Source organism: Leucopleurus acutus, assembly GCF_964270905.1.
Source record: "Leucopleurus acutus genome assembly, chromosome: 2".
NCBI classification, from domain to species: domain Eukaryota; kingdom Metazoa; phylum Chordata; class Mammalia; order Artiodactyla; family Delphinidae; genus Leucopleurus; species Leucopleurus acutus.
This window is the reverse complement of record NC_139143.1, coordinates 193,409,664-193,429,301: the sequence shown is the minus strand read 5'-3', so window position 1 is coordinate 193,429,301 and position 19,638 is coordinate 193,409,664. Positions and strand designations below refer to the sequence as shown.

General features: G+C 65.3%; 3 protein-coding genes across 3 annotated transcripts; 2 read left to right on the top strand and 1 right to left on the bottom strand.

The window, feature by feature from the left end:
• Positions 1-279: 279 nt before the first annotated feature.
• On the top strand, positions 280-5,365 carry KLHL17 (kelch like family member 17; the record flags this gene model as incomplete). The annotated part of the gene is made up of 12 exons (XM_082832926.1): positions 280-392; positions 1,245-1,504; positions 1,592-1,713; positions 1,874-2,095; positions 2,573-2,689; positions 2,870-3,083; positions 3,357-3,501; positions 3,586-3,753; positions 4,173-4,261; positions 4,344-4,417; positions 4,617-4,798; positions 5,137-5,365. Exons 1-12 carry the CDS (start codon positions 283-285, stop codon positions 5,363-5,365), a joined length of 1,932 nt encoding a protein of 643 aa, XP_082689052.1. The 5' UTR covers positions 280-282.
• Positions 5,366-6,852: 1,487 nt separating this feature from the next.
• On the top strand, positions 6,853-13,735 carry PLEKHN1 (pleckstrin homology domain containing N1; the record flags this gene model as incomplete). Its single annotated transcript, XM_082832323.1, has 15 exons — positions 6,853-6,935; positions 7,035-7,134; positions 9,503-9,649; positions 9,736-9,816; positions 9,939-10,011; positions 10,310-10,638; positions 10,749-10,829; positions 11,598-11,673; positions 11,792-11,940; positions 12,065-12,202; positions 12,399-12,539; positions 12,703-12,834; positions 13,018-13,227; positions 13,489-13,537; positions 13,620-13,735. 15 exons carry the CDS (start codon positions 6,853-6,855, stop codon positions 13,733-13,735), a joined length of 1,905 nt encoding a protein of 634 aa, XP_082688449.1.
• A 1,425-nt stretch (positions 13,736-15,160) lies between these two features.
• On the bottom strand, positions 15,161-18,199 carry PERM1 (PPARGC1 and ESRR induced regulator, muscle 1; the record flags this gene model as incomplete). Its single annotated transcript, XM_082865696.1, has 2 exons — positions 15,161-15,633; positions 16,192-18,199. The coding sequence occupies 2 exons, from the start codon at positions 18,197-18,199 to the stop codon at positions 15,161-15,163; spliced, it is 2,481 nt and encodes an 826-aa protein (XP_082721822.1).
• Positions 18,200-19,638: the final 1,439 nt, after the last annotated feature.

Genomic DNA, 19,638 nt, shown 5'->3' with positions numbered 1-19,638 from the left:
TTTCTTGGGGATAGGCGGCGGGCGGGGCCCGGGGGGCTTCCTGGAGGAGGAGGCGGGCGGAGCGCTGAAACATTGGGAGGATTCGCGCGCTACGCGGCGCCCCCGAAACCTCGGGGGAGCGCGGGAGGCGGAGCGGGCGGCGCCGAGAAACAGCGGCTGCGGGCAAGCGGCGGGAGCGAGGAACGCAGAGCCTGCCGCCACCGCCGAGCAGCCCTCCAGCCGTTCGGCGTCCGCTTGTCCGAGCGTCCTCCGCGGATCGGCGGCGGGCCGGCGGCCGAACCCATGCAGCCGCGCAGCGAGCGCCCGGCCGGCAGGACGCAAAGTCCAGAGCACGGCAGCCCGGGGCCCGCGCCCGAGGCGCCGCCGCCGCCGCCGCCGCCGCAGCCGGCAGCGTGAGTGGGCCGGGGGCCTGGGGACCGTGACTGGCCAGGGCCGAGGAGGAGGGGGGAACGAGGGAGGGAGGGAGGGGCGCGCCGACCCTGGCAGGCTGCCGGGAGGGGGCGACCTCGTGCCCCGCAGGCTCGGCCCTACCGCGGAGGGTCCAGGTCCCCTGCGTTACCCGCGCACACATTCGGCGCGGGGCAGGGCGTCCCGAGGAGTCTGCTCCCGGAGGCTCTGTCCCCTCCCACCGCCCTTGAATTCCGGCTGCGCCGTTCAAAGACTCGGGCGGCCTGTCTGAATGATGGGGGGTTGGCGGTCAAGAGAGGTCACACTTGCTGGTCGGTGTAGGGGTCTGCTTCAGAGCCACCGGTCAGTACGGACCGGTTTCACCTCGTGCACTTCCCTCATGCCCTGCCCGTGCCGAGAACACCGGACTCTGATGGGGGCACGGGAAGGGTTGCCAGCGATGGACAGAGAGCCTAGTCGCGAGGAGGGTCTAGAGAGCCGGGTTCTTCACGGAGGCCCCCGGGCGGAGGGAAGTGTGGTGCTTGATTTGAGCAGGGGTCGCGGCAGAGGAAGATGTACAGGTTCAATGACGGACCGGGGTCTGCCATGGGATCCGACCTCATTCTGGTAGCAGGTTGGAGCAGAGTCTAGTTGGGCTCCCTGGATGCGAGGGAGCAGAGTGCGGTAGCGCCTGGAGAGCAGGGGAGGTCCCGAGGGGAGTGGGTCCTTGATGGAAACCTGGTTCGGGCTGCTGGGGGCGGGTGGCCTCCTGGGTGCCCAGGCCCTGCCCAGGGTCTCAGGGGTGGGTGAGCAGCTCCCTGCAGAGCACACCGTGACCAGGCACTGCCCACCTACAGCCCCGAGGCAGAGCGTGCCCGGCCCCGGCAGGCCCGGCCCACGGGCCCCATGGAGGGTGCAGTGCAGCTGCTGAGCCGCGAGGGCCACACCGTATCCCACAACTCCAAGCGGCACTACCACGATGCCTTCGTGGCCATGAGCCGCATGCGGCAGCGCGGCCTCCTGTGTGACATCGTCTTGCACGTGGCTGCTAAGGAGATCCGGGCACACAAGGTGGTGCTGGCCTCCTGCAGCCCCTACTTCCACGCCATGTTCACAAGCAAGTACTGCCCCATCGGGTCCGGGCACTTGGGGGACTCTGCAGCTCTTCCAAGGTGGGGACCAGCCTGACCTGCTGTCCCCACAGATGAGATGAGTGAGAGCCGTCAGACGCATGTGACGCTGCACGATATCGACCCTCAGGCCTTGGACCAGCTGGTGCAGTTTGCGTACACGGCCGAGATCGTGGTGGGGGAAGGCAACGTGCAGGTGAGGCTGCCTCACCTCTCATGTCCTGTACCGCTACCGTGCTTGTGCCTCCGCTCTCCCCACGCCCCCAGCATCCCCTGTACTGCTGCCACCCCTTCAGTCCTCACGTCCATTTCTCTGTCCCTGCTCCCCTGGCCCTCTCTCCCACCTTGCCCCATAGACTCTGCTCCCGGCCGCCAGCCTTCTGCAGCTGAATGGGGTCCGTGATGCCTGCTGCAAGTTCCTGCTGAGTCAGCTCGACCCCTCCAACTGTCTGGGCATCCGGGGCTTCGCCGACACACACTCGTGCAGTGACCTGCTCAAGGCGGCACACAGGTACGTGCTGCAGCACTTCGTGGACGTGGCCAAGACTGAGGAGTTCATGCTGTTGCCGCTGAAGCAGGTAACGTGGCAGCTGGAGCACAGCCTGGACCTTGACTCGGACCCCAACCCTGACCCAATCGCCAGACCCCAGTACCAGCCTTGGCCCCCCGGCCCCCATCATCTGGGCCCATAAGACCTGGTCTTTTGCCCCTTAGTCTTTATCTCCAGTCTCTGACTGACGTTCCAACCCCGCCACCCATCCCCTGGGAACCCCCCACCCCCATTTTCTAACCCCACACAAGCTATCACCATTGATACCTGACACTCTCCTCTTCTGATTACACACCTGCCCACAGTCTCCCGTGCCTGGTTCCGTACTCCCAGGACTGCTCTGGAGCTAGGCCCCTGGGAACTGGGTCTGTGACTCCTGACCCTGCTTGGGTCTTCCTCATAGGAACACTGGGCCCCCTTGGACTCTCCCTCCCAGGCACCTTCAGGGCTCCATGGGTCCCCAAGCCCCTCCCCAGATCTCAGGTCTGAGGGTCCCCACCCCCAGGTGCTGGAACTGGTTTCTAGCGACAGCCTGAACGTGCCTTCAGAGGAGGACGTCTACCGTGCCGTCCTGAGTTGGGTCAAGCACGACGTGGATACCCGGAGGCAGCACGTTCCTCGGGTGAGGCCAGGCGCTGGGGGGCCTGCGGTGCGTGGGAGGGGATGCAGTGACTGAGGATCAGGCGTGCCTGGGCCCTTCTGTGTCCAGAGATCTCACAGGGGTGATGCAGGCATGTGTCTTGAGGAGGGTCCAGGACACATGAGCAGGCCCGACCATAGCAGGCGTGCTACCACACCCCAGCTGATGAAGTGTGTACGCCTGCCCCTGCTGAGCCGGGACTTCCTGCTGGGCCACGTGGACGCCGAGAGCCTGGTGCGGCACCACCCAGACTGCAAGGACCTACTCATTGAGGCCCTCAAGTTCCACCTGCTGCCTGAGCAGAGGGGCGTCCTGGGCAGCAGCCGCACCCGGCCCCGGCGCTGTGAGGGCGCTGGCCCTGTGCTCTTCGCTGTGGGTACGCCCACCCGTCCCGTCCGGTCCCCCATCCCTGCCCTACGCCCTGTGTCCCTACCCACAAGCCCAGCACAAGCCCCCCCACCCCGTGCCGAGGCCACCCTGCGCTCACCCCACACCTGCTCTTCCATCCACCGCGGTGTGACCTGCTCACCAGTCACTGGCCCCACTTGCCCTTGGAGCCTCCAGGCCCTCAGCCTCGGGCTGTGCTAGAGCCTCCTAGCCCACTGTGTCCCTGGCCCCTTGTCCTGCCCCATCACCTCCCCCTGCCTAGGTGGTGGGAGCCTGTTCGCCATCCACGGCGACTGTGAAGCGTACGACACGCGCGCTGACCGCTGGCATGTGGTGGCCTCGATGTCCGCGCGCCGGGCCCGGGTGGGCGTGGCGGCAGTCGGGAACCGGCTGTATGCCGTGGGCGGGTAAGAGTGGGGGCTGGGCTCGGGTCAGGGGCTTGGCATGTGCCCACTGGGCCAACCCTGACCGGCAGCGAACCCCTCCCCTAGTTACGATGGGACTTCAGACCTGGCCACCGTAGAGTCCTACGACCCTGTGACCAACACCTGGCAGCCTGAGGTGTCCATGGGCACAAGGCGCAGCTGCCTGGGTGTGGCTGCCCTGCACGGGCTCCTGTATGCAGCCGGTGGCTACGATGGGGCCTCTTGCCTCAACAGGTAGTGGCTGGGGTCAGGGCCGGGTGGCCTTTCAGGGTTGGCTTAGCAGGTGTGGCTGCACCAGGACCGCAGAGGTCTTGCCTGAGGGGAACCAAGGGGGACCCTGCCTGAGTCAGGTCACCAGGGTCCCCTGTGCCTCTTCATCTGGGCTAGCCCAGTGGCCCCTTCTTTCCTCTCTGGCATCCTTCCCACCAGGCCAGGGGCTGGGCCCAGGTGGACACTCGCCCAGCATTATCCAGGTAGCCTGTGGCCTGTGTCCACCCAGCAGGCCCTGCTTCCTGCTCCAGTGGGACTCTGGGGTCAGCCTCCCTGACTGCCTAGCACAGAATTTTAGTCATTCCTCGGGGGAGGGCAGGTCGTGGGGCCGGGACTGCCTTTCTGCCACTGCTCAAGGTCAGCAGCCGTCCTGGTGTCTACAGTGCCGAGCGCTACGACCCCCTGACGGGAACATGGACGTCGATCGCCGCCATGAGCACCCGGAGGCGATATGTGCGCGTGGCCATGCTCGGTGGGTGACTGCTTTGCATAGCTCCCACCCCAGGGACCCCCGCACACAGCAGGTGCACCATGGGTGTGTTGACTCTCTGCAGATGGGAACCTGTATGCCGTGGGCGGTTATGACAGCTCGTCACACCTGGCCACTGTGGAGAAGTATGAGCCCCAGGTGCGAAACACCCCAATCACACATTCCCCTCCCCAGAGCTACTTCGGGCCATCACTCTCTGGCCACCCCCATCCCCCGGAGGGTCATCCCTTTACGTCCACCCTGTCCCACAGACATCCCACCCTGGACTAGAGTCCTGCACGTGGAGACGGAGGGAGGCTGGTAGTGGGTCTGCCCCCAGCCCGTCCCTCCACCGCAGGTGAGCTCCTGGACGCCCGTGGCCTCCATGCTGAGCCGGCGCAGCTCCGCGGGTGTGGCGGTGCTGGAGGGGGCCCTCTACGTGGCTGGTGGCAATGACGGCACCAGCTGCCTCAACTCTGTGGAGAGATACAGCCCCAAGGCGGGTGCCTGGGAGAGTGTGGCGCCCATGAACATCCGAAGGTGTGCTGGCCCCCACACCTGTCACCACCACAGCGGTCTGCACCCCCGACCCCGACAGATGTGTCCCAGGCTCTCACCCCTGCGCGGCGTGTGCCCCCACCTCCTTCCCAGGTCTCTCCCTCCAGGGCCCCGCCCCCACTGCTCCAAGGCTCCGCCCCCATCATGCCAAGGCCCCGCCTCACCGGCTCATTTCCCCCTCCCATCCGTCCCGCCCCCATGATACCTCCCAAGGCCCCGCCCCCTGAGGCTCCTCAGAGGTCTACCGCCCCAGACCCGGCCCTGCGCCCTCCTCACCCCCAGCCTCGCCCCTTACCTCTCCCTGTCCGCCCTGCCGGCAGGAGCACACACGACCTGGTGTCCATGGATGGCTGGCTGTACGCCGTAGGGGGCAACGATGGCAGTTCCAGCCTCAACTCCATTGAGAAGTACAACCCGAGGACCAACAAGTGGGTGGCCGCGTCCTGCATGTTCACGCGGCGCAGCAGCGTGGGCGTGGCAGTGCTCGAGCTGCTCAACTTCCCGCCGCCCTCTTCGCCCACGCTGTCCGTGTCGTCCACCAGCCTCTGACCCGTGGTGCGGCTGCGCAGAGACCCGCCCGCGGCCTCCCACGTGCCTTAAGCCCCCTGGGCCCAGCGCCTGCCTCCCCTGCGCGTGGGGCGGGGCTCGGCCCCCACCAGGAACGTCCGGGGCCGTCTGTCCAGTCTCCGCGCGTCTAGGCCGCGGTTTTCTGTGTTCCTTCCTCAGTGTTTGTTAGTGTGTGCCGTTTATTTATTCACTCGTTTATTTATTGACTGGTGGTGAGCAGGCTGCAGCTGCCAGTCTCTCCGTTTACTTTTAAAGTGTCCTGTCTCTGGGACCAAGCTGCCCTCCTGGGTGTCCTCCCACCGTGCTAGGGGCACTGGGGAGCGACAGGGTGGACACTAGCGTTGCCCGTGGGTAAGGGGCCAACTTGGACTCTCTAGACCTGGAGGGACCGAGAGGTGATGCAGAGCACTTATGGGGGGGGACTTTCTGAGCAGGTGCAGACCCCCAGCCTGAGCTTTGCACACCTCCTTGCCTCGCCCAGCCAGGCACACTCCCGGCGGGGGCGGGCACGAATCGGGCTTCCTTCCCGTGGCTGTGGTGTCATTTCTGGATCCTGCACTGAGCTGGGCACACGTGCACCGCAGGCCACATACAGCAATATGAGCCCCTTGAACAATAAACACATTTCCTGGGCTCTGTGGGCCTGTGGCTGAGTGTCCATCTCTGTCTTCCAGGGTCCCGCCTGGGGTGACCAGGAGGGCCTGGGGTGGCTATGAGGCTGGGCCGAGATGCTGTGTTGGCACCTGGGGGCTTGGAGGCCGCACCATCACATCCAGGGGCAGGGCTGTGGTGGCCGGTGTGTTAACTCCTGGCTATGCGTGGCATTCCCCCTCACCATGGCTGTCCCAGGCGCACCTGGGAGGGTCATGACCTCCCTCCTGGATTCTGGTTAAGCCTTGGGGACCCTGACCTTGATCTGGGGTGAGGATTGGACTGAGGCAAGAGAGGAGGCTGCGGGAGGGTCCTGGCTTCCCCTGACCCAGTTGCAAATTCCTGCTTCAACAGCTGAGAGTCAGCACACAGCCCCCTGCAGTCACTGGTGACTCAGCAACAGGCATTTCGGTGGAAACAGGATGTGTGCTCACACGGTGGGGAGGTCTGGAAGGGGATGCCTGGGCTCACGGAGCTCCAGCTCTAGGCACCCCCAGTCTGATGCAATCACAGTCTGGCCTGTGGGCCCCTTCCTGTACAGACTGGGGACTCTTCACTGGGCGGTGAGAGGAGGGGAGCCTTCCCTGCCCCCCGCTGGCTGGCTGGCGTGTGTGGAGGACCCCGGGCAGGGAACTGAAAGGCTCAGCTCAGCCTCAGGTGGGGGCCAGGTCCCTCCCAGAAAGGCTCCGCCTCCCCGGCCCTTGGGTACAGGGCAGGCCGCCCCAGAGCCCCGCCCCAGGAGGTGGGGCAGGAGGCTGGGGACAGCGGGACCCAGACCTGCCGAGCTGCTCTACTCGGGCCGGCCGCCGCCGCTGCCCATGGGGAACAGCCACTGTGTCCCTCAGGCCCCTAGGAGGCTCCGAGCCTCCTTTTCCAGAAAGCCCTCGCTGAAGGGAAATAGGTGAGGCGGGGCGGGGTACAGCCGCGGCCACTCGGCCACAGGATCTCCCTCAATCTGCCTCGGGGGCCAGGCTGTGAGCACCCCTTCCCTTGTTCCCAGAGAGGACGGCGCCCGGAAGCTGGTCGGCCTGTTTGGCACCGAGGCCAGTCCGGATGGGGACACCACTGCCGACAAGATCTTCCGCTTCATCCCTGGAACGGTGAGCAGCCGGCCAGTGAGCCCTGGCTCGAGGGGGCGTGGCAGTGGTGGTCTGCGTGTGACCGCGCGTGTGTGTCCTGCCTGTGCTGGGCCCGGGGTCTTCCCCGTCGGACCAGGGGAGTCAAGTCCACGGCACAGGGAGGAAGTAGGTGCAGCCCTGCCCTGGGAAGCTCATCGGCCGAAAGTCTGAGCAGAGTGAAACTGAGGCCCGGCCCTGAGTCAGTGGGGCGGTGGGGCGGGGCCTCCACGCCTCGCCACGTGCCAGCCCTGCCTGGGGGCCCTGGTGTCCGCCCCCCGCCCCGGGCCCGGGCCCAGGACGGCGTGTCTGGGCACGTTGGAGCTGGACGAGCACGCGTGTCTTGGCTGCTGCCGTGTGGGCACGGGTGTCAGGCTGGTGACAGGGCCATGAACCGCCACGCCCCCCTGTCACTCCGAGAGTTAGGGGCTTCGGGTGCACAGTGAGCCGGCCTCCCCCCTACCCTCGGCCCCGGTTTCTCCAAGGGGTGTCCCTTCAGTGTCCACCGCTGCCTCATCCCACAGCAGCCCCTGCGCCCCGCCCCCAGGCCCTGCCACAGGGACATGGCTCCCAAGCGCACGGCAGGCCACCCCGAGCTGAACGCCACCCCCAAGCCCCTGCCCAGCTGGCCGAGGGGGAGAGACACCCGCCCTTTAACCCAGCATGGCAAGGGGCGGGGCAAGGCTCTGCTGTGTGCAGAGGCCCTGGGGTGTGAAGGAAGTGACCCCCCAGGTCCTTGCCCCAGACACAGCTGCCCTGCGCCCCTCGTCCTCACAACAGCTGGTGTGGGCTCCCAAGCCAGCTTCCCACACTTCCGACAAGTCCCAGGCGGCATCCCTCTGTGTGGCCGCATCTCACACCACAGCTCCCTCTGTCCAGGCCCCGCCTGGGCCGGGACATAGCAGCTGGAGAGGGGACCCGGCTTGCTGAACCTCTGGGAGTGGGGCCGGGGGAGGAGCCAGCGCTCCGCGAGCCCTGCCCGGGTGTGGGTTCTACACCCACACGAGAGCCTGCCCAGCCACGGCCCCAGGGCTGAGCCCAGGCCACAGGGCCAGCTGCGTGGCCCTTCCTGCGCTGTGGCCTGTTTTGCATGGGTCCCATTCGGCATCATTCCCCGCACTGGGTGTGGGTGCAGGAGGCCCCACCCAAAGGCAGGGACGCCAGCAAGCTGTGAGTCTGTCTGTTCACATTCCTGGGCTTGCCCAAGGGGTGCCTCAGCTTGGTCAGGGCACAGCAGCCCCTGCCAGCTCCCCAGCACGCCCTGATCCCAGACCTCAGCCCCTCCAGCCCCAGTTCGGCGCCCATCCCAATCTGACTCCATTCTGACAGTCAAACCCCTGTTTATAGAGGAGTCTCTGTGTGCCAGGGTCAGCTGTTGGTGGGCGCTCACCCTCCCTGTCTTCAGCAGACAGACATGGAGCCCCCAGCACACTCCAGGCCCGTCCTAGGCCCTGGCCCAGCAACGGCCCCCATTCTCGCACCGTTCTCACCCCATGGCCGAGCCAGGTGATAAAACAAAGAAGTAAAAGACAGAGTAAGCCAGATGTGGCTAGCGCTGAGCAGAAACGCACAGGGGGACCAATGCGCGGGGGCCAGTGAGGCTAGAATGTTGGACGGGCACCCGGACAGGGGCTCGCAGAGAGGGGGTCTGAGCCAGGCTCTGGATGGGGTGAGAAGGGGCTGGGCTGAGTGGTCCGAGCTGAGTGGTCCAGGCAGAGGGGGCAGCAAGGCCGAGATCCTGAGACAGGCACGTGCCTGATGTGAGGGGAGAGGACCCCTTGGTCATTGTCAGGACCTTGGCCTCCGCTGAGAGGGAGATTGGGGGCGGATGGCAGTGTGCTGGTGGCTTGAAATGGGCTGTGACAGGAGTACTTACACCAGGGAAATTGGCAAATACTACAAATCAGCCCCCCTCTTTCTTGGTAAAACCAAGTTTTAAAATGTTAGTAGCCAACCCTGAGGTGTGGGAGGGATTCGAGTATCGTCTCACCTGGACACCTGAAAACCCTTCTGACCAACAAGTCTTCGGAGGTTGAATAACCAAAATGAGGGAACACGGTTAGGAAATAACGAAGCTAAGGTTGTATCTGCGTTGAACTGAAACCTCGACGACTCCAAGACTAGCGCACAGAGTTCTGTGACCAGCATGGAGGCTGTGTGTGTGTGTGTGTGTGTGTGTGTGTGTGTGTGTGTGCTGCGTTGTTTGCATGTGAAGAGGCTGTGAGTGTGGACAGGGTTCTGTACACATGTGTGATGCTGCGTGCGCCTTCTTAACCTGTGTATTGTGAGACTGGGGGCCAGGGCTGCTGGCCGCTGGTCAGGCCCCCTCGCCTGAGCTCTGCCCCCACCCCAGAGCATCCCGAGTCTGGAGAGCCAGCAAGAAAACCTGGAGCAGCCTTTCCTGAGTGTGTTCAAGGCAGGGCAGCGGAGGGCGCCCGTGAGGAGCCTGGGCACGGTTGTGCACTACACCAAGGTCCAGCTGCGTTTCCAGCACAGCCAGGTGGGGGCCGGGCCGGGAGGGGCATGCTTGAGGGCCACCCCGGGGCCTGCCCCCAGCCCTCAAACCCTGGCCCCACTCTCCCCCAGGACATCAGCGACTGCTACCTGGAGCTCTTTCCCTCCCACCTCTACTTCCAGGCCCATGGTTCCGAAGGACTCACTTTCCAGGTGAGGGGACATGGGCAGCGGAGGAGCTGGGGGAGAGGAAGAGAGCAGCCCCTTGGGGGGCACGCGGCCCAGTCCTGCTGGGCCCAGTCCCCCAGCCCTTCCCTCCCGCTGTGCTCTGGCAGGGGCTGTTACCACTGATGGAGCTGAGTGTCTGCCCGCTCGAGGGATCCAGAGAGCATGCCTTCCAGATCACAGGTGCGCAGGGGCACGGGGGTGCTGCCTGTGCTGACCTGGCCCCCAGGAGGGCGAGAGCACTAAGGCTGCTCAGTGAACCTGGCTGTCGACCGGCCCCAGGACCCGGGCGGGGCTCGGAGCACGTTGAGGGGTCCTGGCCTTTCCTCCGATGGGCACACATGTGTCTGCCGGGCTGGGGCGGAGGGCAGTGGGTCGGGGGCCTCCAGAGCTGTGCGTGTGGTCATCAGTGGCTCCCCCCAACCCTTGAGGAGCCTTTCTTGTGGCCGCTGGCCTAGCCTACTCTGCCCCTCTCCCGCAGGCCCGCTGCCCGCCCCCCTTCTCGTGCTCTGCCCCAGCCAGGCCGAGCTGGACCGCTGGCTCTACCACCTGGAGAAGCAGATAGCCCTCGTGGGAGGGGTGCCGCGCCGCCACCCAGCACCGCCGCAGGTCAGTGCTGGGAACCCCACGCCCCTTTCCATCCCCACTCTCCTCCTGCCCTTGAACCCCCTCTCCCAGGGCCCCCCTGAGAACGAGCTCCCCTGGACTCTGCAGCGCAGGCTGACCCCGCTGCGGACGGCATCAGGGCTCCAGGTGGTGGGCACCGCCATCTGCGCCTCGAGGGTCAAGCTGCAGCATCTGCCCTCACAGGTGGGTGGGGGGCGCAGAGGTGGAGGAGGCGGGGGAGGGGTGCAGGCGGCAGGTGGGGGCCCTGGGTGTGTGCCGGTGGAGCCCCTACTCTGCCCTGTGGCCCCTCACAGGAGCAGTGGGACCGGCTTCTGGTCCTGTACCCGACCTCCCTGGCCATATTCTCCGAGGAAGCAGATGGGCTTTGCTTTAAGGTGGGTCCCTCCCCACTGTGGACCCGCCCCAGGGACGCACCCTCTGCGTGGGGGTGGGAGGGGGCAGCAGCTCAGGAGGAACCTGTATTTCGGGGCCTGTTGGGACAGATAGCACTGGCCCCACCCACCCAGCCCGCTGCCCTGGTCAGTCTGGTCTTAGCCTGACGTGGGCAAGGAAGGTGGGTGCCCTGCCTCAGCATCCCGTGTCATCCTAGAGGGTCCTCAGGCACCAGCAGACCCATCACCTGGGGTGGGTGGTGTGGGGGCCCCTAGTGCCCCTAAAAGGGGCCTATACCTCTGAGCAGGCATCTTCCTGGTGCCTGAGGCCTATGCGTGTGCGTGTGCACGTGTGGGCCTGGGCGTGGGTGTGAAGGGTCTTCGGGGCCAGAGCGAGTGTCATGTGCATCAGGGTACTACATTCTACTCTGGGGGTGATCATGGCTTTCAGTCACTGAGAAACACACAGAGGGCTTCCTCGTAATCCCTTCCCACCCACCCCCATCTTAGCGGGTGGCCCAGGGGACCAGTCCCCGACCAGTCCTGTGTCGGCCACTGGCTGGCGAACGCCCCACCTGGAGACCGGGGGTGAAGGCACCCCCCAAGGACAGACGGGGAGTGCCTGGCCTCCCACGGGGTGTCGGCCTTGGACCTGCCTTGCCCTCTGCCCGGCGTCCGAGTGCCCACCCAGCTCGGGAGGACAAGACGGGGCAGTGGGCACAAGGGTTGCTCCCCCTAACTAAGGCCTCGTCCCCCCTGGATGCCCCGCAGGGGGAGCTCCCGCTCAGCGCCATCCACATCAACCTGAACGAGACGGAGAAACAGATCCGCTCTTTCCTGATCGAAGGTGGGCAGAGGCCAGGCCTGGGAGAGAGGGTGTGAGCCTAGCGCGCACCCAGCTCTGCACCGGGGCTTTGCAGGGGGCACCCTGCCCGCCAGGCCCCCTCACGGCATCTGTGTGCCAGGCCGTCTCATCAACACCATCCGTGTGGTGTGCGCCAGCTACGAGGATTATGGCCACTGGCTGCTCTGCCTGCAGTCGGCCTGCCGCGGGGACAGGACCTCCCCACTGCCCGGCCCCGAGAGCTTCCCGGGGCTGCGGGTGCCCCCACAGGTGAGGAGTCAGCAGGGGAGGTGCCGCTGGGCAGCGGTGAAACAGGAGGGTGGGCCTGGGCCCGGGGCAGTGGGGGGAGGGGCCCTGCCATCCGGCTCACCCTTACCCACCGCCGGCTGCCCAGGCTGTGGGCAGTGGCCGAGGCTCACTCTCCTCTGATGGACGGACCAGCTGGGACTCGGGGTGCCCAGCACACGCCTCCAACCATACCAGCCACTCCACGCCTGAGTCCACTGGAGGCTGCCCTGCCCGGCCCGCACCAGTGAGTATCTGGGGGGAAACGGGCAGAGGAAGGGGGCGGGGGACACTGCGGCGAGTTTGTGTTGGGGACACCACTGCAAGTAGGGCCCTAGTTCTTCAGAGGAGGGGACTCAGACCGGAGGGGCTCTGTGTAGTCTCAGAGGGGTATGTGGGAGAGGGCCCCGGGGAACATTCTGGAAGGCCCTTGGTCCCCACAGGAGCAAGCCAGCCCTGGCTGCACCAGCGTCGGTGGGCACAAGGCAAAGCTGAGACGGGCCGGCAGCAACCGATCACCCAGGAGCAAGGCCCAGGGCAAGGGGCCCGGCCCAGCCACCCCACTGCACCTGGACCTGACCAAGGTGGGCCCAGCACGCTGACCCCGGCTCCAGGCATGGCTCTCCCTCCCGCCCTCCATCTCCCCGGCCTCCTCGGTCCTGGAGCCACCCAGAGGCTTCTTGCACAGAGAAGGGAGGGCTTGGACACTTCCAGCTCCAGCGGTTCTGTCCTGTTTCTTGCCTGTAGTTGAGACTGGAGGATGGCCCTGAGGCCCCAGACCATTCTCTGGAGACACCGCACTCCCCGCTCTACGCTGACCCCTACACACCACCTGCCACTTCCCGCCACAGGGTCACAGACATCCAGGACCTGGACAAGGTCAGTCCCCTGCTGGGTGACAGAAAGAGCTGGACGTGGCCACAGCCTGAGGTTGAGAGGGTGCCTGAAGCCTGAGATCTGCTCAGGCTGCCACGGGAAGCTAAGGGGGTTTCTGGGGCAGGGGCCCCTCAGCTGCACGGAGGTCCCAGCCCAGGGCCTCAGTCACCAACGCTCTCCTGACAGTTCCTCAGTGCGATGCAGAGCTCACTCGGACCTGAGCCCTCGAGCCCATTCCCCTTTGGCCCCGTGTCCGTGCCTGTCTCTGACCCCAGCTCTGGATTCTCCGGCCCCCACTTGCTCTCCGAGAAGGGAGTCCCGCAGGCCCGAGCCTCTCAGCGGCATCGCGGGTCCATCAAGGGCCGGGGGTCCCGGCCCCCAGGCTCCCCTCAGCTTGTGAGTAGCAGCCCCCACCCCGGGCAAGGGGTTCTGCAGCCGGGGGTGGAGAGGAGACCGCATGGGGCCTCCTGGGACCCTGAGGGAGCAGGAGAGACGGAAACGGGGGAAGGGAGGATGGGCGGAGACCAAGGACGGGAGCAGCGGCAGTAAGGGGGTGGGGGCAAGAGGAAAGGTGGGGGTGGGGTCCGGCAGGTCCCTGAGCTGGCCGCCAAGCCGGTCCGAGGGCCCATCCCTCAGACTTGTCGTTGGGGTCCCCAGGTCTCTCCTGCGAGGGAAGTTGCGCCCGAGCCCCCGCCACCTCCCCCAGGTGAGTGAGGGCCCTGCCTCTTCCTGGGAAAGCTCTGGGTGTTGCTTCCTGAAAGCACATGCACCTCTGCCCTCCCCACCAGACGGCCGCCCCCCAAGGAGCTCCAACAGTGCCCGGGACAAAGCTCTGTCACCTTCCCACCAGCGGTGGCCTCGAGGAGCAGCTGAGGCTGAAGGCGGGCTCGTGCAGTGGATCTGATGGCCACCAGGAGGCTGCTTCTCGGGACCACCTGCCTGCATCGACCCTGCAGGAGGGGCTGAAGCAGGACCTGGGGCTTTTTAGTGGGGCCACAGGCACCCAGTATCGAGTCAGGGTCTGACCCCAGCAGGTGGAGGGGGCCTCCAGAACCCTGAGTTACCCTGGGCTCTTGAGGGGTCAGGAGGGCCTCATCCTCAGGACACCTTGGCCAAGGTGACTGGACGCCCAGAGGGGCCAAACCTCGGCCTGCCTCTCAGGGAAGGAATGAGGGAGGGGACTCGGGGTAGGGGCTTCAGCTGGGAGAGGGGGGGATGGCACAGGTGTAAAGGTCAGAGGGCTGAGAAGGTCAGTTAGCGAGAGTCAGAGTATGTGAGGCCAGAGGGCACAGGGTCTAAGACATCACAAGCAGGAGGCAGGAAGGTGGCCTGGGCGCATGTGAGCGTGAAGGTCGGGAGAAACCGGCAAGAGACTAAACAAGAAAGAAAGAGATTTTATTGGTGCCGTGTGTCCACGCGTTCTGTCCTGAGCAGCAGGAGTCTCCTGCGTCCTGGGGACCCTGTATGTGCTGCCTCGTAGCTGGACGCCCCCCCAGCGCCTAGTCTGGCAGCCCCCTTGCTCCACTACTGCCCGCACCCTGTCCACCTTCCTGTGTCACCTCCGGCTCCTGTCAGCTCTGGGCGAACCCAGGTGTCCCGTCCCTCCACCTGATACCCTTGCCTTCTGCCTCTGCACCTCCTCCAGGGCTCCCCAGAGGAGGGGCTCCAGGCTCTGCCCTACAGACCCCCAGCCTGCAGGGCCCCTCTGGGTACCTGCTCAGCATCTTGGGCGGGAGCCGAGGAGGCCTTGACCACAGACCCCTGGGGTTCAGGGGTTAGAGAGGCCTCAGAGGCCTCCAGCGGCCCAGCCCACTTATAAACAGGGCAGAGGGTCCCTGGGACGCCAGCCCCCAGCCTCAAGGCCCTCTGCCCAGATCTCCAGCTGGGGCCTCGCTGCTGCTCTGAAGCCCCATCATGCCCCTCCCTCCAACAGGATAACCTCATAGGATTAGGACTCCAGTTAACTCTGGCTTCAGATAAACCACAAATAATTCCTTAGCATAAGTAGGTCTCAAACTACTCCAGTTTCGATGGACACCTTTGTGTTTTTTGTTGCTAATCTGGCACCTTACTAACGCCCAGCTCCCTGCTTGGCCTACCCTCCCAGCCTTCCAGAATCTCCCCACTCCCAAGTGTGGAACACAGCCTCGGCCTCGGCCACTGGCTGGACCCTCGGGTGGAGTCCAAGAGAGCCAGGACCAAGGACGCAGGCTCCTTCCTAGACGCCGCAGAACGCAAGGGTCAAAGGGCGAGGCCTGAGGGCAGCACCTCATCCTGAGCACCTGTGGACATTTCCTCATCCTGCGTCTTCCTGGGCGGAGCCTGGGTCTTAGGAGCTGGGGCTGAGGCGCCCCCGCCCCACCTGCCAGCGGAAGTACCGGATGGCGGAGATGGTGCCGATGTTGGCCAGCAGAACTGCAAGAGAAGTACAAGACCTCCTGAGTGCCGGCTCCATTCCGGCCCGGTCCCCACCCTCCATCCACACGGCGGGGTTCTCAAAGGATGGGAGGAGGCCAGCGGGGCGAGAGTGGGTCAGCAACACAGGAGACCCGTCAGGACAGACACCTGCGCCTCCCCATGTGCCCCTCACCCCTGCTGGCCCAGCAGCTGGGACACTACCACTGCCCCTCCCTTTGGCTTCTAGACACCAGACCCCCGCCCCCCGGGCCCACAAACCTGTTTTCCAGGCATCTGGGGCATGCAGGTCTGATGTTCTCACAGCCCAGGTAGCGAAGGCTACAAACACCAGGCACATGTCATTCTGGCTGAAGGTAAACGAGGTGAGGGGACCCCGGGGTACCCCTAGGAAAGAGAAGCATGTCCTGAGCTCCTGCCGTTGTCCCACTCAGACGCACCTGCCCTGGGACATGTCTCTCCTGGCCATGTCTGTCCTGAGACATGTCTGTCTTGAGTCACATCCTCCCCGTGATACAGGATAGCGTGTGGCATAGTTGAGTCAGGCTGACTTGGGCGAGTACGTCTGGGGCACCGTTTCCTGGTTTGTAAAATACCGTCCAGGGGGAATGCGAGCCTGCTCTGGCAGGCGGCATGGCCTGAGCTGGAGCTGCCCCAACGCCTGCCTGCTACAGGCTGGGGGCAGGCACTGCTGTTACCTGGGCCTGAACACAGGGCGACAGTCAGTGTGGAGCCAAAGCCCTGCTCGACTGGGGCTGCCCCACCTGGACCGGGTCCTGGGGTGGCCAGGAGCTGGTCCTTCCTGCCCAGATCATCCCTGAGGGCCCCCACCAGCTCGCAACCCAGGGTCCTGGCTTGCCCCTCCCCAGTGGCCCTCTTGGCCCAACTCCCTGGACAGTGTGTACCCAGGTCCTGGACAGGCCATGGGGTCCCCGCAACACACACCTGCTTGCCTGATGGCCGGGGCAAGCTGCTTCGCTGAGGCTGGGCTGGGCCCTGGTGGGGTGCCGGTCCCCACGTCCCAGGGGACTGACCTGGGGGGCTCCGTGGCCTGCATCTGGAGAAGCACAGCCGGCCCCAGCATGCCCCCTGACACGTCCTCCCCGAGGAAGTGTTCGTAGGCCTCGGGGATGGAGATGGGTGTGGGATCTCCTGGTGGAGGGGCCCGCACAGGCTCAGCCTGGAGGGGTGGGGCCTGGGAGTGGCCTTCCTGGTGCCTCGACCTCTGGGTTTGGCCATCTTGGAAGAAGAACTCGCACATGTCCGGCCACTGGACTTCGGCCAGAGCCTGGCTAGCCTCTGCTTCCTCCTCAATGTCTTCATCCTCTTCCTCGATGGTGTCACAAAGGAAGAACTCATAGGCTTCTGGGAGGGTCACCGCAAAGGAGCAGCTGCGCCCAGGCCCCGCTGAGGCAGAGGGGGCAGGGGGAGGCAGGTGCTTCGGGATCCGAGGCTGGGGGGTCCGGGGCCCAACTGCCACAGTGTCCCAGGCTCCAGATGCCCTGCGGCCCCCAGCTGCTGTCCTGGGGTCTGTGGCTGGGAAGGCTGGGCCTGAGGCCTCTCCTGACCCTGGCTCCTCGGGGCTGGGCACAGCCATGGAGAATCGCACTTTCTTCTTCTTGGGGGCTTGGATAGGGCCTAGCGGGGGCTCCCCAGTGCGGTGTCCAGGGGCACCTGCTGAGGGCTCCCCTCTGAGCTTCTGTCGGCCCCCCTCTGGAGACCGAATAGGGCTCAAACCCAGCTTGGCCACTGGGGCAACCTCCAGCTCCGCCACGTCAGGCCCAGCCTCGGGGATGGGAGCAGGTGTAGACACACCCACATCAGACCCAGCCTCAGAAACCAGGTGAGGCAGAGCTGTACGGGGAATAGCCTTCGAGACAGGCGTAGATGAACCCACCTCCAGCTGGACCCCTGGACCTGGCACAAGCAGGTCCACATCCAGTCTAGGCTCGGAGGCAGGTGTAGACAGAGGCTCATCGGGTTGAGGCTCGGAGGTGGGTGTGGACAAAGCCACGTCTGACTTAGCCATTGTGACATCTGCAGAAGCCTCCAGGTCAAGCGTGGATACAGTGCGTGGCTCAGTTCTGAGGGTCATTCCGATTAGGTCTGTACCCTGCTCAGTGGTAGGGACAGATGTAGACAGATCCACACCTGGCCCTCGCCTGGCCACCTGCTCAGGGGCTTCTGGAGACTCTGGCCCCAGCTCGATCTGCCCAGCTCCTGCTGTCTGCCCTGTGGTCCCCACCCGGAGGCCCTTCCCCCTGGACCCAGCCAGGCCAAGGCCGTCCTCGGCCCCGGCCTCAGTGAGCAGTAGGGAGCCCAGCTGGGTGGGAGCAGGGCCTGGGTCACCCAAGCGCCCACCCACCTTGGTGCCTGCAGCCCGCCTCTTCTTTTTGCTGGGGCTGCGCAGCGGGGCTCCAGGGCTGCCAGGGGGCCTCTGGGGGGCAGCGCTGCAGCCGGTGGAATCGGGGCTCCGAGCGGGCTCACCCGTGAGAGCAGGGGCAAGACCCCGGGGGGCTGCCCCCTGCAGAAGCCTCTCCCTCTCGCCTCTGGAAGACACTGGCCCCGGGAGGGATGAGCCCTGGACCAGAGGGGCAGCGCCAGGGCTGAGGGGCGGCTGAACTCCTGGCCGCACGGACACGCTGGGCGTCTGCTGACCGGCCTCCGGGGCCAGCACGGGCTCACACCAAGACCTGCTGACCAGCTGCCGGGCGGGCACCTTCTCCCCCTCAGAGCCAGGCCGGTCACTCCCCCTGGGAGCCAGCTGCCCCTCAGGAAGGGGCAGGGGCCCTGGGGGGCTGCTGCCACTGCTGTCCCTTTGGTCAGTGTCACTGGACAAGAGCTCATGCCCAGAGGCCAGGCCGGCCCGCGGGAGGCCACACTCTGCGGCAGCGGCTGAAAACTCAGCCCGGTCCTGGCCGCTCAGCTGGACGCTGCACTGGAAGCTCTCCATTCTGGGTCAGCAGAGGCACGTGAACCACAGACCAGGCTCTTCATGGGCCCAGGCCCGGGGCCCTGGCCGGCACACACTGCCCACACCCCACCTGCCCCCTGGCTGCTCCCTGGCTCAGGGGCCAGCACTCCATCTCCGTCCTGAAAGAAAGCAGAACAAACAGAATCCAGAGGGAAGCTGTGCTGATCTCAAACCTGATGGCTTCCTGGAGCTAGAACATCCGAAACCCACCTTCCGTGCTCCCAAACTGGCTGCAAATGATAACGTTACAGTGACGTATTGCTGCAGTCCTGCATTCAGGTTAGTGAAGTTCACTAAAGAATAGGGTTCCTCATGTTTGAGTTTTCATCCCCAGGAGGAGCTTTCCTCCACAACGTTATGCATTTTCTGTCCAGCTGGGTCAGCCTCCAGCTTTCCTGCAGAGGTGTTGGTACCGAGGCCAACTCTATATACCAAAGCCCATTTCAAGGACCACCCACCAGGGCTCAGTTTACCTGGGCGACAGTCAGCGCCGGACTATCCCAACATGCCTCAGAGGAGCCGCAGTGTCCAGCAGGTGACCAGTCTTTGGTGATGACCTTCCACCGGCCTTGGCTGGGACAGACTGCTGGGCTTCCTCTGAGCTTACCAAGGTCAAGCTAGTGCTGGCCAGAGCCCTCTCAGGGGTCATCAGGGCGAGCCTGGCTCTGCCCCTGCCTGGGCAGGAGGTCCCACAACAGAAATGAGCCTCCTGATTCCCACCAGCCCCCCCGGGGCCATCCTCAGTGTCTGTGCCCCTGACCAGATCTGCCCAGCCGGCAGAGGTCCCCTCCCCGCGTCTCAGTGAACTAAGGCAACCCTACCTGGCTGACACCCCCTAACCTCTCAGCCCCCTGCAGGGGGCTGCCCTTTGGGCCTTGGTCAGCTGCCACTGGACCCAGGGCGGTGGGAGGTCACTCTGGCCAGGCAAGTCCTGAGATGGAGGTGCCTTGAGACCAGGGCACTGCGGCTTCCTGACCCCGCGGCACCTCGTCCTCCCCTCTGGTCCTAGGGGAGGTCCCAGTGGGGGCTGTCTGCCTTGGGACCCCTTAGGGTGGGAATGAGGGGCTGACAGTACTGTACCTGGGACCCCACAGCCAGCCGGGGCAGCGGAGCTGGGCATCCAAGCTGCCTGTCCCAGAGCAGCATGGTGCAGGGCTCGCCACGCAGGCCCCACCCCCATTGCCCAAAATACCACAGCTCCGCAGTCACATGTCTCCTGCCAGGCGGCAGGGTACAGGCCACAAATAGATGGCATTTGAGGGGCTGCCAGCTACGTGAGGGGCGCCTTCCTGGTCAGGGCAGATGCCAGTTAGAGAACGCTGACCAGCAGTCAGGCCCACAGGCCCTCCCTTTCCTAAACTGAAGGCTACCCTGCTGCCCGTCCTGGCCGAAGGCTGCCCTTTCCTCTTCAAGTGGCC